The 19,349-nt window shown below is 40.9% G+C and overlaps 2 protein-coding genes across 5 annotated transcripts in view; both read left to right on the top strand.

Moving 5' to 3' along the window:
- Positions 1 to 6,548, top strand: part of RB195_014726 (uncharacterized protein) — a gene marked incomplete at both ends in the record, with an annotated part of 12,018 nt that extends 5,470 nt beyond the window's left edge. The window contains 5 exons of one of the 2 annotated variants that reach the window (XM_064205112.1): positions 1,428 to 1,518; positions 1,592 to 1,708; positions 4,106 to 4,302; positions 6,268 to 6,430; positions 6,478 to 6,548. In XM_064205112.1, coding sequence (XP_064060992.1) covers positions 1,428 to 1,518; positions 1,592 to 1,708; positions 4,106 to 4,302; positions 6,268 to 6,430; positions 6,478 to 6,548 — 639 coding nt within the window. Of the gene's footprint in view, positions 1,519 to 1,591; positions 1,709 to 4,105; positions 4,303 to 6,267; positions 6,431 to 6,477 lie in introns of those variants that run through there. The other variant, XM_064205111.1, reaches the window with a different exon arrangement.
- Positions 6,549 to 7,199: 651 nt separating this feature from the next.
- Positions 7,200 to 18,872, top strand: RB195_014725 (uncharacterized protein; the record flags this gene model as incomplete). Of its 3 annotated transcripts, XM_064205109.1 has the most annotated exons (5): positions 7,200 to 7,294; positions 7,592 to 7,655; positions 9,202 to 9,278; positions 11,460 to 11,560; positions 15,986 to 16,068. In XM_064205109.1, the coding sequence occupies 5 exons, from the start codon at positions 7,200 to 7,202 to the stop codon at positions 16,066 to 16,068; spliced, it is 420 nt and encodes a 139-aa protein (XP_064060991.1). The 3 variants fall into 3 exon arrangements, with proteins under 3 accessions (XP_064060991.1, XP_064060990.1, XP_013307425.2); XM_064205110.1 differs by lacking the exons at positions 7,200 to 7,294; positions 7,592 to 7,655; positions 9,202 to 9,278 and adding exons at positions 18,572 to 18,683; positions 18,802 to 18,872 and having other exon boundaries at positions 11,461 to 11,560; positions 15,986 to 16,041; XM_013451971.2 differs by lacking the exons at positions 7,200 to 7,294; positions 7,592 to 7,655; positions 9,202 to 9,278; positions 11,460 to 11,560; positions 15,986 to 16,068 and adding exons at positions 18,521 to 18,683; positions 18,802 to 18,872.
- Positions 18,873 to 19,349: the final 477 nt, after the last annotated feature.

The raw sequence follows: 19,349 nt of genomic DNA, 5'->3' as shown, positions 1-19,349 counted from the left end.
TAAGTCCCTATGGAAATGCGCCTATGTGATTGACTTCAATGCAAAATGGCTCAGGTTGCATCACTTTCAGTGACTTGGGGGGCGAGTCGTGTAACAAATTAGTGTTTTTCCTTTCAAACAAATCTAGTACCAATTTATCTACCACTACGCTACGCTACGAAAACCATGACTGAGACTAGGCAGTTTTGAAGCATCAATTATTCATTCATCGCCGAACCCTTCCTGCTTCCCAACTGCTCCTATCGCTTATGAACCTTCTGCTCAATCAGAGGATCTTCGGGTCATCAATTATGAAGTACGAAGTCAAAAGTCATCGAGTCATTTTAGACCTACGAAAACGATGATGAGGTTGAAATCTGAGTCCTCCTACAGAACGTCCTCTGGGTCTAACATTGTCAACGGTGGTATGAAACAACATACACGTCGAATCCAAAACTTTGATTTCATCAATAGCGTCGACAACATTTTTGCGTTACCTATCTTCCAAGCATTTTCTAAGATATTATAAAGGCAAATAAACGGATTTTAACGGTGCTTCCGTCTTCACGACGAACGACATTGGACCATGTAAAGACAGCGTTTGAGGGAGTTCAACGTTACTCCCTGAAGAACTTTCCGGATTCAATAGCTTGCAAGTCTCACAGCAAAACCTGCTAACTACCAGCGACAAATCCAGAAATTAAGGGCATCAAGAACACGCGGAGCGTATCTCTACTCACAAGCCCTTTATTTTATCAGCCAACCGATGAAGCAACTTCTTACAACCGTACGGCTAATAAAATCTGTATCACGCAGCTTCATCTCGTAAATCCTATGGAGATAATAGGTTGCATCGTAACGTAAACTGATGCCCGTACATTAACACTGGATGTTGCGACATTCGCAAGCTACGTCGCAATCCCTAGCTGCTGTTGAAGAGAACTCAACATCGAAAACCTCTCTCAAGGTCACGCTTGGTTCTTGAGTGGATCACCAACGTAGCTGTGATCACAATCAAGTCGGTTCATAATCTCTTCGAAGTGAATAACGCTTTTAAATGAGAAAGATCGTTCGCTAAATTGAATACAAGGCACCATTGAGTCGCACCTTTCCGTGCCTACAGATTACGTAAATACTCATGCTGTTCGATCACACAATATTGAATATTTACTGCAGTAAGTTAGATGCGTCATGCCTCGAACTGGTACGAGGTCGGGAATGACATGCGATTAGCCCTGAGCACATCTGTTGTTCGACAATTTTTGTCCGGTTCTGTTTTTAAGGATTCGATCGACACTCTCATCTCCTGCTGTCAGTTGGTGGAAAATGTTTTATCAACAGTGCTTTTCTTCTTTTACATTCACTTTTATGTCCAAACAGCGTCGAAAAAGGTTGCTTTTAATTCAGAAAGTCATCTACTCCGGAGAAACTTACCAAATTCCGTACCAATGAAAATAGTGTTACAAATTTTGTTGGCTTCTTTCTTTGCCAGCGGCTACGCACAGTATGGTGCCATCTACGGTTTCGAGTACGGTTATGGTCAGTTTCTTAGCTCCACGACTGGTTTGGTGTCATCATCATCTTTCCTAAAGTTTGTGCTTTTTTTGCAAAGGAATTCCACCTCCCGTACCACCACCACCATATCCTATTTATCAGCCTTATGGATATGTGTACGGATATGATCCGCAGCCTGGTTCAGTGGAAAGCATTGTCGGAGGAGCTTTAATGGGTACAGCGTTCGGATTGTTGTTCGGGAAGAAGAAGAAGAAGTAGTTTCTCCCACAGCCATGTATGTACATAAGTATTTTAATAGTATCATTTTTGTTCGTTTACCTGGTTTGAGGGTTTTTTTGTAATTTTTGTAAAAAAAAAGATGATGAAAAGATTCGTAAATGGGCAAGTATAAGTTTGTGTGTTAGTGAGTGTAAACATGGATAAACTTTTCGAGTCAGCCGATTTCTTGTATGCCAAGGAAATCTCTGATATGCAGTTCCAAACAGCTTACTGGACCATAGAACTCGCTCTTCATATTTCAAAAAACAGAGCGTACACGGAGATTATGGAATGGTTATAGGTGAGCTTGTTGTAAGATAGAAAAGGAGTTCTCCAAGGATGTGTCTACATATTTGGGTGCTCCATCGATTCTGTGGAAGATTTAGTGGCTAGGAATATTCTCCTCCGCTCATTTTACAATTTTTCTTCTTTTTTTTGTCTACATCTAATTGTAAGTCAAACCTCATTGGGAATTTTCACACTACCTCTACAGTCTGTGCTTTCATTCAAGGATGTTTGCATATCGCAACAGCTTGGGTTCCTCGGGGTGGTTGTTGTGGCAGTGGAAAATGATGCTGTTTCGTTTGCCACGGAAAGAAACAACTAAACATTGCAATTGAGTCAGAGGTTGCACATTGTGTTCTGTTCCTTTAGCAAAAGCTAACGGAATCAAAAACCCAGGTCTTCCTGTAGCACCTGACCTCAAATTCCGTAAATATTGTTTGACGATCGCTTCATAAGCGACCGTGGAAATGCTTTATTCGTTTAGTCGTCTTATGACAAATGATCTACACACGCTACTAAAAGCCTGCAACACCGACGCTCGATTCAAACAAATAAATGACGATTAAAGTATGGCACTGTTATCATAATCTTCAAGAGCAAGGCGTTATAGCAGACTGGAAAAATTTCAGATTATCTTTACGAGGAAACTCACGATCAGCTCTTGAGGATTAGAATGTATTGCAGTACATGGTGCTTCATCCAGGAATGTGAATTCTGTTTGATTTCAAACATCTTTTCCTAAGGCGAAAGAGAAATGATCCTGTGATGGTTCATAACATCTTTCTGCTATCGTGGCCTGAAAATCTCTGATTTCTTACCCAGAAATCGACAACATCTTGTCCAACATTTAAGATTGGCTTCACTACCCCTGGATATTAATATACTTTTCGTTAACAAAGCTGGCCTAGACTTCTTAATTATCCGCGTTGCACTACGGCTCAAATTTTGCAGCGTATATTTGTGTTGTTTGTTCCTTGGATGCTTCGTTCATACACACGTGGCCAACCATGTACAAATGGGTAAATAAGAATGAATGCACTTTCTCTTTCTGCCTGACACACCGTCTCCGTCTTCGCTCCAAACAGTTTTCAGCAACGGCGTATTCAGAACACCCGTTGGGACTCTTTCGACGACTGTTCGATCTTGGAGAGTTTGAAGCGATCGTCTATAGCCGCAAGTGAGCAAGCGTCCGTGGCTACTGCATAAAATCTAGACCGTCAGGGAAATTTCCGGGAATTAATTGATAATAAATTTTAGAAAATCTTTAAATTCAAGCTATTCAGGAAACTCCCACATTTAGCACTCTATAATGCATAGAAGCCGATGCAACTCAGGATTAGAATGTTTTTTTTTTCAAATCTTTCGTTCTTTGTTTGGCAGCGGTGTTGCTCGCCAAAGATGTTGTAATGGGACAAGGTTCAGGTGGCCAAAATGTCTTCTCCAGAGAACTTTGGTGCAAGCTTTCACCTTCCACTACACAGACTCGAAAAAGTGAAGCTATCGCATAGTTGGACGTTCCCTTGTGATTTATTCCGTAAAACGTTCTTCGAAAACACAATTTTCTTGGCGCGTTTTCTGCTGCGCAGCAGATGTTCTTTGAGTCTTTCCGCAGTAGTTGCTGTCAGGCAAAATAGCAGTAGCGTTCTGATCTGGGCTTAAATAACTTGTGCTTCATGAACCCGCGAGAACGTTCAGGTGACAAAAACGTCTCGATGTATGATGCAATACGGTCATAGTGTGACGGGTGCAGCGCAGTCGACAAGAGATTATCGAACTCTTCTTGAAATTCTCTATACGTTCGTTCATTTGTTTGTTGCAGCCAATTTCTCTGTCAGATGAATGAGTCCCGTTAGTTGTTTTGATGTGAAATGCTGTAGTTGTGAAAAAACGTTATCATTTCCGGAAATTTCCGCTCCAATCAAAGGTGCCGTTGAATTTGGAAACAAGGCCATAAAAGTGCAGAATGTCCGATTAGAAGGAAAAAAACGCGCTGTATGATAGTGCATCGAACAATACTCAAATTCTGACTTGAACCGGGTGCACAATTCATCCAATCGTTGTTTTTTAGCATTAATTGATCACTCTGGGAGCTTTGAAGGCATCGAAGCTCTGGACGTGTTCCGGGTTGCTCTTCACACTAATGCTAGCAGCTCTACCCCAAAGCTTCTCTCCACCACTGGAGCAATCCTGACATCGAACACATTCCTGTTGCCGTTGATCGTTAGAGAACACTATCGCAGAACAAAATTTTTGAAGCGTCACGAGGTCGGTTCCAGCTAAAGCTACTAAATTAAACTACTTTGAAATTAACTGTTCCTCAAATCTTCTCGTATGCTTAATCCATAGTTGCATCAGAACGTTGAAAAGAGAATTGTGTTTAATATGTGAATATTTATTTTTTTAGATATTTATTTTTTGCCACGAGATTTTTTGGATTTTCTTTTTTCTTTTTTTCTTATTTTCTTACTCTTTTATTTTCTTTTCTCTTTTTTTTTATTTTTTACTCTTTTATTTTCTTTTTTTTTAGCTTTTGGAGCGCATTATCTTTCAAAATCAAAATGAGTTTCGCCCATCGTCTCATTTTTGATGATCTGTCACCTCGTCGTCCCAATCCACAATTCAAACAGGTCATAAAACAGTAATCCTGCTTATACCAAGGGTAGTTAATAATTCAGTAACTGCATATGTAAATCGTAGAAGTGCGAGAGGGAACCAAGGCCGTATCGTGAATTTTAAAATGTCGCTGCTCCAATTTTATAGGGAAAAAGCTTAGATTTCTGCAATAGAATCAGACTACTTGCACCAATGATGTATGCGAGCTGTTGAAGCAAATGATGCCGGCTATTGAATTCTTTTTTGACAAAAAACAGCGTATTTTATCACAACTCTGCACGGCGCGCTAAAATAAATGAGCAGTAACAACTTTCCAAAAAAGGGAAGTCTTTCACCATGCCGTAGAATTTTCGCTTCCCGTTGCAGATTGATTCGTGATTGGACAACACGTTTCTAGTGGTGTTAGATTCAAGACAAACCTTAGCTACTCAGGCCACATTCGTAATATCGGGTCCTCAATAATTAGTTCTTCATGATCACATCAAGCCATACCAGGGTTTTGGTAGAAAGAAAAACAAAACTTGGAAATCAATGTTTGGCTGATTTCTGGAAGAAAATGGGAAAAACTTCTCAGAATAGCGAAGACCAATGGCCGTTTATTCTTACTATAAACTGAACACACTGGACATAAATTTGGCGAGGACAGTTTTCTTATGAAGGAAAACGGTTCAAATTAGTTACTTTAAACTAAAACGGTGACCTTACAAACGTTCTCCGTGTTCATTTACACTTTGTCATCTTCAAGGCGTTCCGGAGTCTGTTGTTTATTTTTATTATTCTTCTGAACCTTCGCGAAAATTCCATTGGACTCTTCGAAATTTGCAAAATCAAATTCAGAACTGTAGAAGCAAGCAAGCATTTCACGACTTAAGAATCGATTCTTATGTAAACTTTTTTTTAAATTATGAGCTATTTTGTTTTTGTTATTTAACCAATGATATTTTATGTTAAGGGCAGCATACCACGAATCTGAGTGGTGCAGGTTTCAGATGGAGTAAGCGGAATAGCAGATTATGGAGAAGGGTGTGGTTCCGTCCATTTCTTCCCAGTTGCCGTAAAAAACCGCCCGGAAGATGCGGCGCCACACAGGGCTGGCGCGCTCCAATCGAACTCTTTGCAGAAAACAGTGCGCCGGAACGCTCTAAGCCGTATCTTCCGGGCCGTTTTCTACGGCAATTAGGAAGAAATGAACGGAGTCACCCTCCTCCCCACAATCCCGTATACGACTACTCCACCGGAAATCCGTACCAATCCAGACTCGTGGGGTGATGTCGTTAAGGGAAAATCAGCAAGGGGATGCTGAATCTTGCAAGTTTCGCAACATCTCAGTCTTTCAAATAGTCTTAATCGTTTACTACTTACCAATAACTTTCAAAAATCTGGTCAAAGGAAAAGAGTTGCGAGTGTTTGAGTTTCGTGAAAAAAAGAGGGTAAACATCGTTGGACATGTTTGAAACGGAATAAGTTGAAGTTATTATTATGGTCAGAAGTCAGAAAGTCAGAAAGTCAGAAAGTCAGAAACAGAACTCAATTACAGTTCACAAACCAACAAGCGACAGTAGATTTCTGGCGTTTTTGTTTTATAAAAATTCACAATTTGATTTTTTATCCTTGCAGATTCTCTTCTCAAGAAAGAAAATGAACTATTTACTTCTATTCGTTACCGTTCTCGCACTGTTCTGCTCACCAGGCATTGCTCAATATTCCTATTACTACGGTTACTCACCATACTATTGGTACCCCGGATACGGCTATGGATACGGATACGGTTATCGAAGAGGTAAAGACTTGATGAACAGGAGCGAGAAAACTTCCCGGAGCTTTCAGGACCAGTTGCCAGAGGTGCCCTTGCTGGCGCAGCAATTGGTGGACTTGTCGGCGCATTGGCTGGGAAATGATCAACCAATCTGAAGCAACCGTGCTTCATGAAATGTCAATTTTTTATGAATAATTTCTGTAGAGCACTTGTTCCTTCGTTACGGCTCCTTTTAGACATAATTTTTTTTCTAAATAAAGAAGATTCAATGCGAAGATGGAAATTGTGTTAGTGGGCTCAATGTCAGCACAAAGATTTCACATTTCTGATAACTAAGATATTTCTGCATTTATTATTTCCATAGGGAGCGGGTGTAGCGCTCTCGATAAGAGGTCCGGTATGGCCGTACGGTCGCAGGTTCGAACCGTGCCTCCCAAGCCTTTCATCCCTCCGTGGTGGATAAAACTGGAACCAGGCCTGTCTGGGATGGTAAGAACACTGATTTGATGGTCGGCTGTAAAACGCTTTGGCACATCCCAAGCGGAATAGTCAGATTCAGAGTGAAGTAGGAGATCCAGGATTGGGATTCATTCTTCGTTTGTAGAAAGTGTTTTTTTCTTTCTACGTACTTGCGAAGGATGTTCATTATGCTATTTTTTCAGGCTTCTTCCCAAGTAATCAAATTAAGTATGGTCACTGGTCGCAAATATATTTACTTTTCCGATACTCTTTTTGTTAACACAACTTCAAACAGCCTTTTTATCGAAAAAATGAGACTTTTTTCGCACAGACAATGCCCTCTGACGCTACTTTCATTCTACAGTTCGACAAAGTGGCTGGTGTATCTCCCAATGCAAGACTAGTCGTCTTTTCAACGAAAACAAATAGGTGTTTTTTTCTTCACTGGCCAAATGTCAGTGCCCTCTTCGATGAAATAACGTCTTCGCTCAAGGTCACCGCGATTTTTGTCCACGAACTGCGCCAGCGACACCTTTTCATCTAATCGCCTCATCTACGGTTTCTGCTGCCTTTGCAGTCTTTTTCTCCGAGCGAGTAATTCAGGAAATAAAACTAGGTTTATTTGACTCACTCAACTCGGTATCCTCCGAGAGAGAGGCTGTAATGACTACGCAGATTAGCTTAAGGAACAGAATAGCTTTCATAGCCCAGTGGTTCCATATTTAGCGTCGTTGGAAATAGGATCACAATTCCTCAACAAAAGCAATATTTCTCGGAATCTGCAAGCAAGGTATATCCCGGGAAAATGAGACATTCTGCAGAAATATGTCCTACCCTCTCCAGGAGAGTGCTACAGCGGTTAAAAGGACTTGTTGCTGGGGAAATTTGTTTGGTTATTTAGCTGTCTTTTTTGTTTAAAAATTGGATTTCCGCCAATAATATGGTTCCTGCGTTTTGCTTTCTTACTCCTGTCTTGCTTCTCGTGCCGCATGCTACGAAGACAACTGCATGGTGGAGCAATGCTGGCTAGGGATGTGGGACTGAGGAGGCAGAGAAAACTGAATAGAAGGCTTATCTAGAAAAAATAAGATAAGATGAGATTTATCTAACGTAGATAAATTTGCACATTTCCGCTGGAACTGAAACCATGTCTCAGTTAGTCACATTCTTTGTTGTATACTTTTAACGCCATGCAAATTGCTGCCACACTTTTTTTACAACTAAAAATATTTGTAATTGTTTCTCGAGTCCAATTTCGACCATTTGCTCGATCAGCCCAATTACAAATATTTTTAGTTGTACAAAAAGTGTGGCAGCAATTTGCATGGCGTTAAAAGTATACAACAAAGAATGTGACTACTCGGATAAAGTTATAAAATATTGGCCGGAATTTGGTCAGAACGGAAAGAATGAGATCACTATCGACATGATCCTCACACATCGAGAAAAATTTTACGGATAAATTGGAACACGATGGAGCTGCACTCGCTGTATATTACAAAGGAAAACTTGTTGTGGATTTGTGGGGTGGACAGGCTGATCGAGCAAATGGTTGAAATTGGACTCGAGAAAGAATTACAAATATTTTTAGTTGTACAAAAAGTGTGGCAGTATGTCTCAGTTATTTAAAAGTATGCACGCCTAACAGTAAATTATAGGAAAAAGGTAAAGTTATGCTACGAATCATCTCTCGAATAATGGTTTTAGAATAACTTCTTTCAGAATAACGGTAACACTAACCTATGGCAGGATGTGAAATAAATTTTCAGTTTTGACAGCGAGTTTTGGAGAATCTGCCGAGATTAGGGCCTATTCTGGTATTTCTGATAAGCAGCATGTCAGAAAAAAGTTCAGAAATTGGACACTGTTTCGTGGCCTTTTGCTACCTAAAAACATGCTCTTTCCACTGAAACTGCTTAGCTTTCCAGAGCTTTTTCTAATCTAGTAATTGAAGTTTTTCAACAGCTCATTTTTGTCCGAACCTATACCTGCCCAAAGTAATCATCAGAAGTGCATTGTAATGCGGTGGCTCTCTTCTTTGACAGAACAGGTCTTTCTGAACTTTGAAGTTTCTATTTTTAAAATCCGGTGAAAGTTGGAGCATTCTCGGAACTTTGCACAAGTTCTCCAACTTGTTGATGATCCATGAAGCAAGAGCCAAGATTGCTGGCCGTCAAGAGATTGAATTGCTTCGTTGCCACCGATTAGGATGCTAGCCGCATATGACCCCGTGCATCAGAACCTGCACAGAATTTTTTTTTGTAGTCGTCGCTTTAGCACATCCTCAAAGTCCTCGAATACTAAAGATGTATTGCTGTTCAATAATGATCATTCAGGTGATCATTTTTGGCGCAATAGATGGAGCGATCGGCACTGCACTCGTAGGAGGAGTGATGGGCACTGCGATAGGAAGGTAGAGAAATTGGGCCTAATTGCGGTAAGAGATAAATGTTCAAGAGAGACTTTGTTTGATTTTTAGAAGATTAATCTGAGAAACGGAAGTGGAAACGGTCACAAAGTGAACTGTGAAACTGCTTCTGAACACAAATCCATTCCTGCTTATAAACTCAACATCAGTGTTGATGGTGATGAAGTCTTCTTTTTTGAAAGCCTCATACACTTTCTCATAGCACAGAAAATGAGGTCCATAGGTTGAAATGAGGTAGAGGGTGGAATTGAAGGCGGCAGATACATTTAGCACCCCCCTGCTCCCACATAGAAGTTGCCATAAGCAGATATCTCAGAGGAGACAAAACCTTCAACTAAAATTATTTAATTTCCAGCTGAAGGAAAAATCAGAGATTTCTACCTTCTGTAGTGTCAAGGTTTTCTAACTAAGCTCTCTGCACATCACTGGAAGAAATTGTGAAGTTGAGAGAAGTTTTCTGGCAACATTTCCCAGCCTTATGTATGCTTCTCTAACCTAAAGCTGAGTGTATTTGTTTTTGTTTTGTGTGTTTTCAAGGCGAAACTACTCTCTAATGAAAAACCTGTTGGGGATCAATGGGTCCTAAAGGGTTAAATCATCTGATGTTAATGGTTGTCTTCTACGGAAATATAATCAACTTGACTCACGTTGTTCAAATTGATGGAGTAGACAAAAGTAATTCCTTCCCTTGTTTCAAATACATGCAAAATTTTCCAGCGGTTTGTCTTTTTGGACCGGAGGAGCATCAAATCTTTTTTCGAAGGACTTTGTGAGGAAGTCTGAACATCTTGGTTTTCCTGTACCACATTTAGTGCAACGCATGGAACCCAGTTCTTCTCGGTTCACTTCCAGCAGTTAAGACTTTTGAACGTTCTACGGAAAAAAAAACCTGTCAACGTGTCCCTCACTTTCTCAAAAATTAAAAAGAAAGTGTTTGCTCTTGGATCGCCTCCGTTAAAGTGTTCGTATGTTTTATATAAGCGTAAACTTTGAATTCGCATACTGATTAAAAAATGTGAAAATTAATGTTTCGGATAAAATTTCCGGTATAAATAAATGTCTCAAAATTCAAACATAGTACTTTTTACGTTATTTTTGTTATACCGGGAACTTGATAAACGAAAAACGAAACTTCCTCAGTGTGCAAATTTCAACGAAACTTTCCTAGTGTACTATTTGACAACAACGAAAGTTTTACAACGATGCTTTACAACATTCTCAGTTGGTGTAATCAGGCGTTCATCTAAGGGCACGCTTAAATAGAAGACTGCCTAGTGCTGTAGACTCATCCGAACCAATCGTGGTTGAAGCACTCCACTCTTTACCTTTTCGCGACCGTGAACGTATTCACTCATATAAGTGTGGTCCCTAGATTCGTGTTCTGCTAAGTTCTTCAGATAGAATTTTTGGATAAATTTTACGTATCTCTGCTCCGACCTTTTTGAATATGCCTTAATATATGGTAGTTGACTAATAAAGATCCAAAAAAGTCCGCGGAAGTTGAAGAAGGGTATTAGCTGCATACTGCACACATATCTTCAAACTATTTACCGTCCGATAGATGCAACATGGAAAGAATGGGAATGAAGTGCTCTCATTTTCTACTTTAATACACGACCCGTTCTTTCCGCAGTTCGTCTTAAAGACATCACCCCACGAATTTGAGGTGGTACGGATTTCAGGTGGAGTATTCGTATACGGGACGGTGGATTATGGAGAGTGGATGGCTCCGTCTATTTCTCCCTAATCCCCGTAAAAAACGGCACGGAGGATACGGCTTCGGGCGTTCTAACGCACTATTTTCTACAAGGAGTTCGACCGGAGCGCGCCAGCCTTGTGCACGCGCCCCAGGCCGCCTATTCCAGGACGTTTTTTATGGCAATTAGGAAGAAACGGACGGAATCACCCCTCTCTCCATAATCTACTATGCCGTATACGAATATTCCACCTAAAATTCGTAACACCTCAGATTCGTGGGGTTTCTTCTATATCATCGATTCATTAAACGGAAATTGGACTTCGCATGTGAATTGCTATAATCTTAGATAACGATTCTGTAATAATCACATAAATTAATCTAGACGCTTTTACCGATCATTTTGTTTCTCTTCTTTTGCAAGTGTCGTCACATTTAAAGCGGATCACATCTATTTGTGTGTGTTTCAGTATGGCGCGAGTTATACAGCTGGTAGCCCTTCTGTTCTCTGTAATTCTGCTAGCAACAGCTCAGTTCGGATATGGAGGTTGGGGTGGAGGATTTGGAATGGGTAAGAATTACTCTAATTAAAACACGTGAGTTTTTCAAAATCTGGCTCTAGTCGAAAGATTCTCGTTTAATTTCGCGTTGTCATATCCTGTAATCTGAATTAATCCCAGCACACTTCTCAAATGAAATGGTCCCTGGGAGTTGAGAACAGCGCGGCGGAGTGTGACCAACACAAAACTGTTGGGTGTTTAAGCATAATCCAACAGAGTTTATTGCACAGTATACTTCCTATCTTCCGCTACAGCTGATACAACGACGATAAGATGACGACTATTTTCTCTGAAAACCAATTCCGAAGTCTTAAGCGCAGTTGCGGGGTAACAGAACAGCTACATTATGTGAACATCATGTGAACATCGCCATTTCTAAATGTTTCGCACATTCTTCGACTAAAATATCGCTGCAGGCAGTATTTCTAAGAAATGCATTAAGGGCATCACTCCACGAATCTGGTGTGGTCGGGTTCCAGGAGGGTTATGTCTATACGGTCGTACATTAAGGAGGAAGGTGATTCATTCCTTTCTACTATCTCGCATAGGAATAACCCACCTGAAACCTACATCACCCCAAATTCGCGGGGTGATGCCTTTAAGAATTGCTATTTTTGGCTCATTTGACTTCGTCGGCGTGCTGATATTGTCAGACTGCGTGAGTCTTCCGGACTGTGTCTTGCTTGGGCATGGTTCGTATCTGACTTACCTGATCTGCAGCAGGAGCTCAGAAAGAATAAATTTATTCTTTTTTCCATATCATGCGAAACTTCACATCTAAAATGAATTGTTTCTCGATGTCGAGTATAATCAAATATCGACATGGTCCTGAGCGATGAAACCAGAAGAATTGCCCATGTTCAGGTGTGCTTGAATATTGACATGTTGAATACGTAGCTTTTAAATTTGCTTGAGCTGTGGCCAAGATTAGTATTGATATAAATTAACAGCTAACGTTTCCGCGTTTTTGCCGTCGTCAGAGCCTGGGAAAATCAAAGCCATTAGTGATTTATTCTCTCGAGCGCCTTTCCCCTACAAAAAGCATCCTAAACGGTAAGCAAACTCAAAGAGCAACACATTGGCTGCTGCTTACCTCATTAGCTGGACTTGGTAACCCAACAGACCACCACGTATCAAAACTACGACTTACAAGGGTTTTTTATAGGGTCCTGACGGCCCGCCCTGCAGATCAAAACCCGCGCAGATTTTGATGTGGTGCTACTTCGTTTGTGATCGTAATGCACTCATCCTTCCTGTTCATTTTTGGACTTTCGGCGGTGATCCAAAATGCCTCTAGTGTTCTCCATGCTATGATTTCGGACTCGAGCGACAGCGGCTAGCGATAACGACGGACTAACCTCTATTTCGGGAATTTGATTGCTTATTCTACGGTGTGTTCCGAGCTCCCACTTGCGTTACCAAGTCTACCTAATTAGGTAAGCAGTAGCCAATGCGTTGCTATTTCAGCTTACCTACCGTTTGGATGCTTTCTGTAGGTGACTGAATACTTGAGAAAATAAAGCACTAATGGCTTTGATTTTTTCAGGCTCTGACGAAGTCGAAAACTCCGAAACGTTACTCGTTAATAAATATCAGTACTAATCTTTGCCACAGCTCAAGCAAATCAATAAAAAGAAACCAGAAAATGTTGCCAAAAATTGTTTACTTTTTCTGACGATTTGATCTACGTGGTCCATGCTTTGAGGTTGTGCCTTACGACAACATCTTCTTGTGTTATTTGACCTACTTCTGTCGTATAACTGTGCAGGTCATGCAACTCTTATATTCCCAGTGAGTACATTCGACTCTCTAATTGGTTTTGAAAGGTTTGGGATGTAACGCAGTTGTCAAGAGGTTTGACTGCGACTGGACGGTCAATGGTTCAACAACGCCTTAGGGCCAGCCAGGCCCTTCATCACTCCGAGATCGATAAATTGGTACCAGACTGGTTTGGAACTATAAAAACACTGACGTGAATCAGTGCCCCTGTCGCTCATTGTCTGTGCCAATACGCGTTAGTATGACTGAACGATTTCGAGCTGCAGTCAACCGCGTTGACCCATCCCAAGCGGATCGATGCGCCATGGCTTCATCCTTTACTCTTTTACCTGCCTGATCGTCCGGCTAAAGCCGAACTTCAGGCTTATTTTAGTGTTCGCTTCGCTCGCGACAGTAGTAGCGAGTAAAGTAGCGTAGTAGTAGTAGTAAAGTAGCGACATTTTTGTAAAATTAGAATTGCTTTCTTCTATCAGTGCTATCTTCAAATTTTTCCCCTAAAATATAAGCATAGATGAAAGATTTGCCCTAAGCGAGTCAAAATCTATATTAAGGGAACATTCAAACTTGATTTTACATCTATGCTTCTCTCAAATCTCCACAATTTGGAAAAATTATTCAAAGCATGAGTTTCCTCCGTTCTCAACTATTAGCAAGGAACGATGTGCAAACATGAAATGACGTAGATATCACTATCGTAGTGATAAAAACAACGTTCTACGTCAGATCGCGTAAACGTTGGCTACTATGTATTGTATTTAAGCAGCCGTTCGCATGTGCTTTTCGTTTTTTTGAAGAAAGGATGTTAGCAGCATCAGGGAGACATGCTGAAGCTGCGAAGGAACCATAGAAACCCATTCTACTGCGTTGGGCTCCCGCGCATCATTTCAACCCCGTTGGACCCGTCACACCCCATTTTACAGCTATTGGGCTCCGGGGCACGAATTCGACGCCATAGTGCCCGTCTCACTCAATTTTACCGCCTTGAGGGTCCAGCGCACCAAACTGACGCCATAGTATTCCCTCTCTTTTCGGAATTTCTTGACTGAGACACACACATACACAGACGTACGCACGTGACTGAATAAGCCCGTTATTATATAGCATGATAGTTTGCAAATCCGGGAGTATACATTCACATAAAAGTTTATTTACTCTCACTAGCATTTGAGAGAAACTAACTTGCCTTATCAAAGACAAAACTCATTACATTAGACAATGGAGGAATGGTAGAGTGCTCGCCTATCAGGTGCATGGTGATGGTTCGGCACCTCACCTAAGTAGATTTTTGCATCATTATGGAGTATTTTCGTGACAGACAAACATATATATATATATATATACCAGTCTGAACGTCCGGCTAAAGCCGGACTTCAGACTTTCTGTGGTGTTTGCTTCGCTCGCCTTGACTGATCAACGGAAATTAATATTAGAGCCATTTTCTATGAAATAGTCTCCAACAATCTTTATTCCTTTTTTATATTATAACTAAAGGCGAAATATTTCATAGTCTTCGTTCTAAACGCGTCAGCTCTACATTTGGAGAACATTCGAACTTCAGCTTGGAACATTCCGTCGATACCAATACAATGTAGACACAATTGGAAAGTATTACTCGAAATTTGGGTTATCCTCCTGTTTCCCTCCAAGAGTTATCAATGAACCATGTTTAAGCACAAAATGACGTGAAAGACTTTATACAACTGATAAAGATAACGTTCTACGTCAGATCACATAAACAGCGTGCTACTATTTAAGCAGCTGTTTGAACGTGTATATCCAGTTTCTGAGGAACAGCGGAGCCGAGTAGGTGGAGCGCAACGCCGAAAGTGGTTACAACTATAAAACTTTTACAACGTCCCTAGCTTTACGACGCCGGCACACCAACTCGACGCCATTGGACCCGTCACACCCCCTTCTAAAGGTATCTATCATCGGTGCACCAACTCTACGCCATTGGACCCGTCGTACCCCCTTCTATAGGTATTTGGTGCCGGTGGACCCGTCGCACCCCCTTCTATAGCAATCCGACGCTGTGGACCCGTCGCACCTCCTATAGGTATCCGACGTCGTGGGACCCGTCGCACCCCCTTCTATAGGTATCCGACGCCGTGGACCCGTCGCACCCCCTTCTATAGGTATCCGACGCCGTGGACCCGTCGCACCCCCTTCTAAGGCTATCTGGCGCCGATGGACCCGTCGCACCCCCTTCTAAGGCTATCTGGCGCCGATGGACCCGTCGCATCCCCTTCTATAGGTATCCGACGTCGTGGGACCCGTCGCACCCCCTTCTATAGGTATCCGACGCCGATGGACCCGTCGCACCCCCTTCTAAGGCTATCTGGCGCCGATGGACCCGTCGCACCCCTTCTAAGGCTATCTGGCGCCGATGGACCCGTCGCACCCCCTTCTAAGGCTATCTGGCGCCGATGGACCCCTTCACACCTCATTTTATAGCTTCCTAGCTTCGAGGCATTAACTCGACGCCGGTGGACCCGTCGCACCCCTCATTTTGAATATCGTGACTGACACACACACACACAGACACACAGACACACGTGACAGAATAAGCCCGTTATTATATAGTAGATATATAGTATAAAGATAACTGCCGCTGTCATTTTCCTAAAAAAGAACATTTTATTCAAGACATACTTTAGGATCCGTGGTCGGCGCTATTGATGGTGCTATGATTGGTGCTGCTGATGGTGCAATGGTAGGGTCGATGTTCGTGAAGAAATAGGAAGCTGGAGCGCATACAATTCTGTTCATACGTATATCAAATGAATAAAAAGGTTTAAAATGTTGCCCTTTAACCCTTTTCTTTGTAGCTACATCTCGCATCTAGGAAGATTGAAAGTAATTCACTTGAACAATCCGTGACATCATTTAAAACACAGTGAAAAGAAGTCGGTGTTGGAGACAGTTCCACCCACAATTCTACGGATACACCACACATGTCAAAAAAGAAAAGAAAAAGTGGTACTTGGTACTCACTGATGAGGGAAACCACAGTCGTGTCAAATCAATGACAAGAAGATTTCTGTTTGGATGTCTGGGGTTTGAGGGAGTTTCAAGGTAGTGTACATACGCAGCCTTTCGTGTTTTGCGAAAGAAAGAGATTTAAAAGCAACAGAAGAGGGAAAAGAAAGAGGAATTAGTCACAGAAGAACGGTGTGGTGACCACTTTTTTTTTTTGCGATTCCTTTTCACTTTTGTTTCTTTAAAAAATAGGAACTAACTTCTTTTCGGGCGACTTAGAAGTAACCTTGTTGCAACTATGCGAACTGCGACGACATGTCTGAATTCAAACTGGAGTCGAGCTTTGTCATTATTTTTTAGAAATAGAAAACTTCGGGAATTCTTTTCAAGAGATTAATTTGTTATTGTTATAAACTTCTTTTCAGAGGTGTTTCTACTGAAAAATAGGATTACAGTTTGAAAACAACAATTTTTTGTTGGGATCGTATTGTGCAAACCCCTAGTCCTTTTTCCGTATCGTATCAAATGGAATGATATGATCATCACTTCCATACTGGTAAAAGCAAGGATGTTACATTGGATCGTGAAAAGTATAATACAAGCATGTGCCTATATCTGTTCTTATTTTCCTTCGTGAAACTCACCGAAAGTACAATTATGCAGGTGAGACACTTGAGTCGTTTTGTGAAGCGAAGAACGGTATATTCTGCTGGTCATACTTTTTCTCGGTGCCCCTCAAAAAAGAAAATACGATCTTCACGTGCCCCGAAATCACATTGTCTACCTTTTCCAGCAAAGAGAAAGCAAAGGACTAACAATGACCAAATAACTGAAGAAATTCGCCGAACACGAAAATGGGAATGATGATCATGGTGTGTGAACCGTTTCCTGTTCTCTTGGGGAAAAACCACAGTGTCGCCTTTTCAGAAGCAAATTAGACCAAACATTAATTGATGATATGTCTTTTGTTTTCTCTTGTCTAGTTTAGGTTTTGCTCTCATGGGACAGAATACAGGAAACATTAAGGAACAAAATTTGTGAAGTTTGTTTTCTTGGTGAGAAGAAATTAAATCCATCTCTTGAGATCCTTCTGTCACACAGTTTTGCGAGTGTTTCGATTGTATGCAAAGAAAATAAGCTAAGTTTATACAAAAATTCTGCCACTGCTCAAGGAGAATCGGGTCGTATCAACTCAACTTGTTCAGGATCAACAAACGCTGCTATGTGAAGATTAGAGATTAGAGAAAGATTAGAGATCAAATTAGAGATTAGTACCACATTCAGAAGTCGTTTTTGTTCGCTTCAAGGTAGATTAAGTAAAACCCAAACCAACATGTATAAGGAATAACGTAACAGACAAAAGAAGCACTGTGGTCACACTGTTGGTAAGATCTTGATATAAGCAAAGCGAAACGACAAAGACACAATGAGAACTCGCGCAGAGCTCCATATTTTCCCAGCACCAATTAAATCACCCATATTTCATTCTTATTTCTTTTTTGTGTTGATAAAATTAATCAAAAATTCCTCGTAACATTTTTCGCTATAAACAGTGGTTAACTTGAGGTTCGTTTATTTAAATTAAAAAGAAAAAGCCAGTTATTAATTTGTCTAACAGTTCCTTGCATCATTTATTTACATGTTCTTTTGGTGTCTGACATCTACAGGATTCATAAGCTATTCCCCAGATTCTGTTTTTTTTCTGTTCAAGGGAGAATTTATCTCGGACCAAAGGAACCAAAAGTCCTGATGATTGCTAAGATCGCAGCAAAGCTTCTCATAGCGCACAGCAACGGGATTTTTGACTGCGTAACAACTGCATTTGTACTTTCTGACTATTCAACTTTATTATAATGCCGAAAATGATGCAAAAGGGAAACCAGTAGTCTAACGGATCACCTCCACACCTTAATTCTCTGGCTGTAGAAAATCCCCTATGCGAAAACCTCTACCGACCTAACAAAATAATCTGATCCTGCACCCCTTTAGTATCTGCTTTCCGAAAAAAATGTGAAAATAACAATGTTTTACTGCAAAAACCTTTCTTATTGGATCATCTGAGCTGTAAAGCACTTATTTAATAGCTTGTTTCCTTTAAATTGTTTCCCTTATGAAAAATCTCATATTTGAGGTTATTATGAGAAGTCTGGATTGATTTGAGGGATCGTTGATTTGTCGAATAAGCGATGAAAATCTTCATTGCAGCTGCTACTATGCGGCTATTTCTACTTACATTAGTTCTTGTCACATTTCTTCCGGTGCAGGGCCAGTTCTTCGGTTATCCACCTTATGGAATGATGGGTTATCCAGGCATGATGGGTTATCCTGGCATGATGGGCTACCCCGGCATGATGATGCCAGGATTTAGGAGAATCAGTAAGTTTACGCTCTAACAAACTAACCGCAAGACTTTAAATTGTGTTTTTCATTTTGAATCCCTAGGACAGATACAAATTCTCAACGCTGCTCTATCCTGTGTATTTCACATATTCAGATCCACTGACAGGTGCTCTTACTGGAGCAATGATTGGTGGAATGATGGGTGCAATGAGAGGAAGGCGATGATTACGAATTCAACTGTCAACGACTTATGGACCTGTATCAGTTGATAGCGATGTCACAATCTGCTAATATTTTCTGATTGTTCGTTAAATATGTTTTTATTTCTCGAGCCTACTAACGACAATCTATTTACATGATGTAGTGTACATCTTACATATAGTGATTTCTGATGCGTTTTCGTTTTCCTTGTTTGCATCCACTCAATGACAATGCGTGTCCAGTTTCCTTTATTTTTCGTTCACAATCGATTTCCTTAGTGTACACCGCGAAAAAGTGTGGACGTGAAGAATTTTACATCATGTGACAGAATGTAAGGTGTGTTTTCTGAAAACATTTACAGCATTATCACACCGCATTATCTCGGGAAAAAAACAGCCAGTATCAGCTCTATATGTAAGGGTGAATCAGTGATGTTTGTGATTAAATGTGTGTGTAGTGTTAGGTGGTACAAGAAAAGCGCAGCGATTCCTACTCACATAC

This window comes from Necator americanus, chromosome V (assembly GCF_031761385.1).
Source record: "Necator americanus strain Aroian chromosome V, whole genome shotgun sequence".
Lineage (NCBI taxonomy): Eukaryota > Metazoa > Nematoda > Chromadorea > Rhabditida > Ancylostomatidae > Necator > Necator americanus.
The sequence above is the reverse complement of the archived record's forward strand: the minus strand, read 5'-3'. Positions and strand labels throughout refer to the sequence as shown.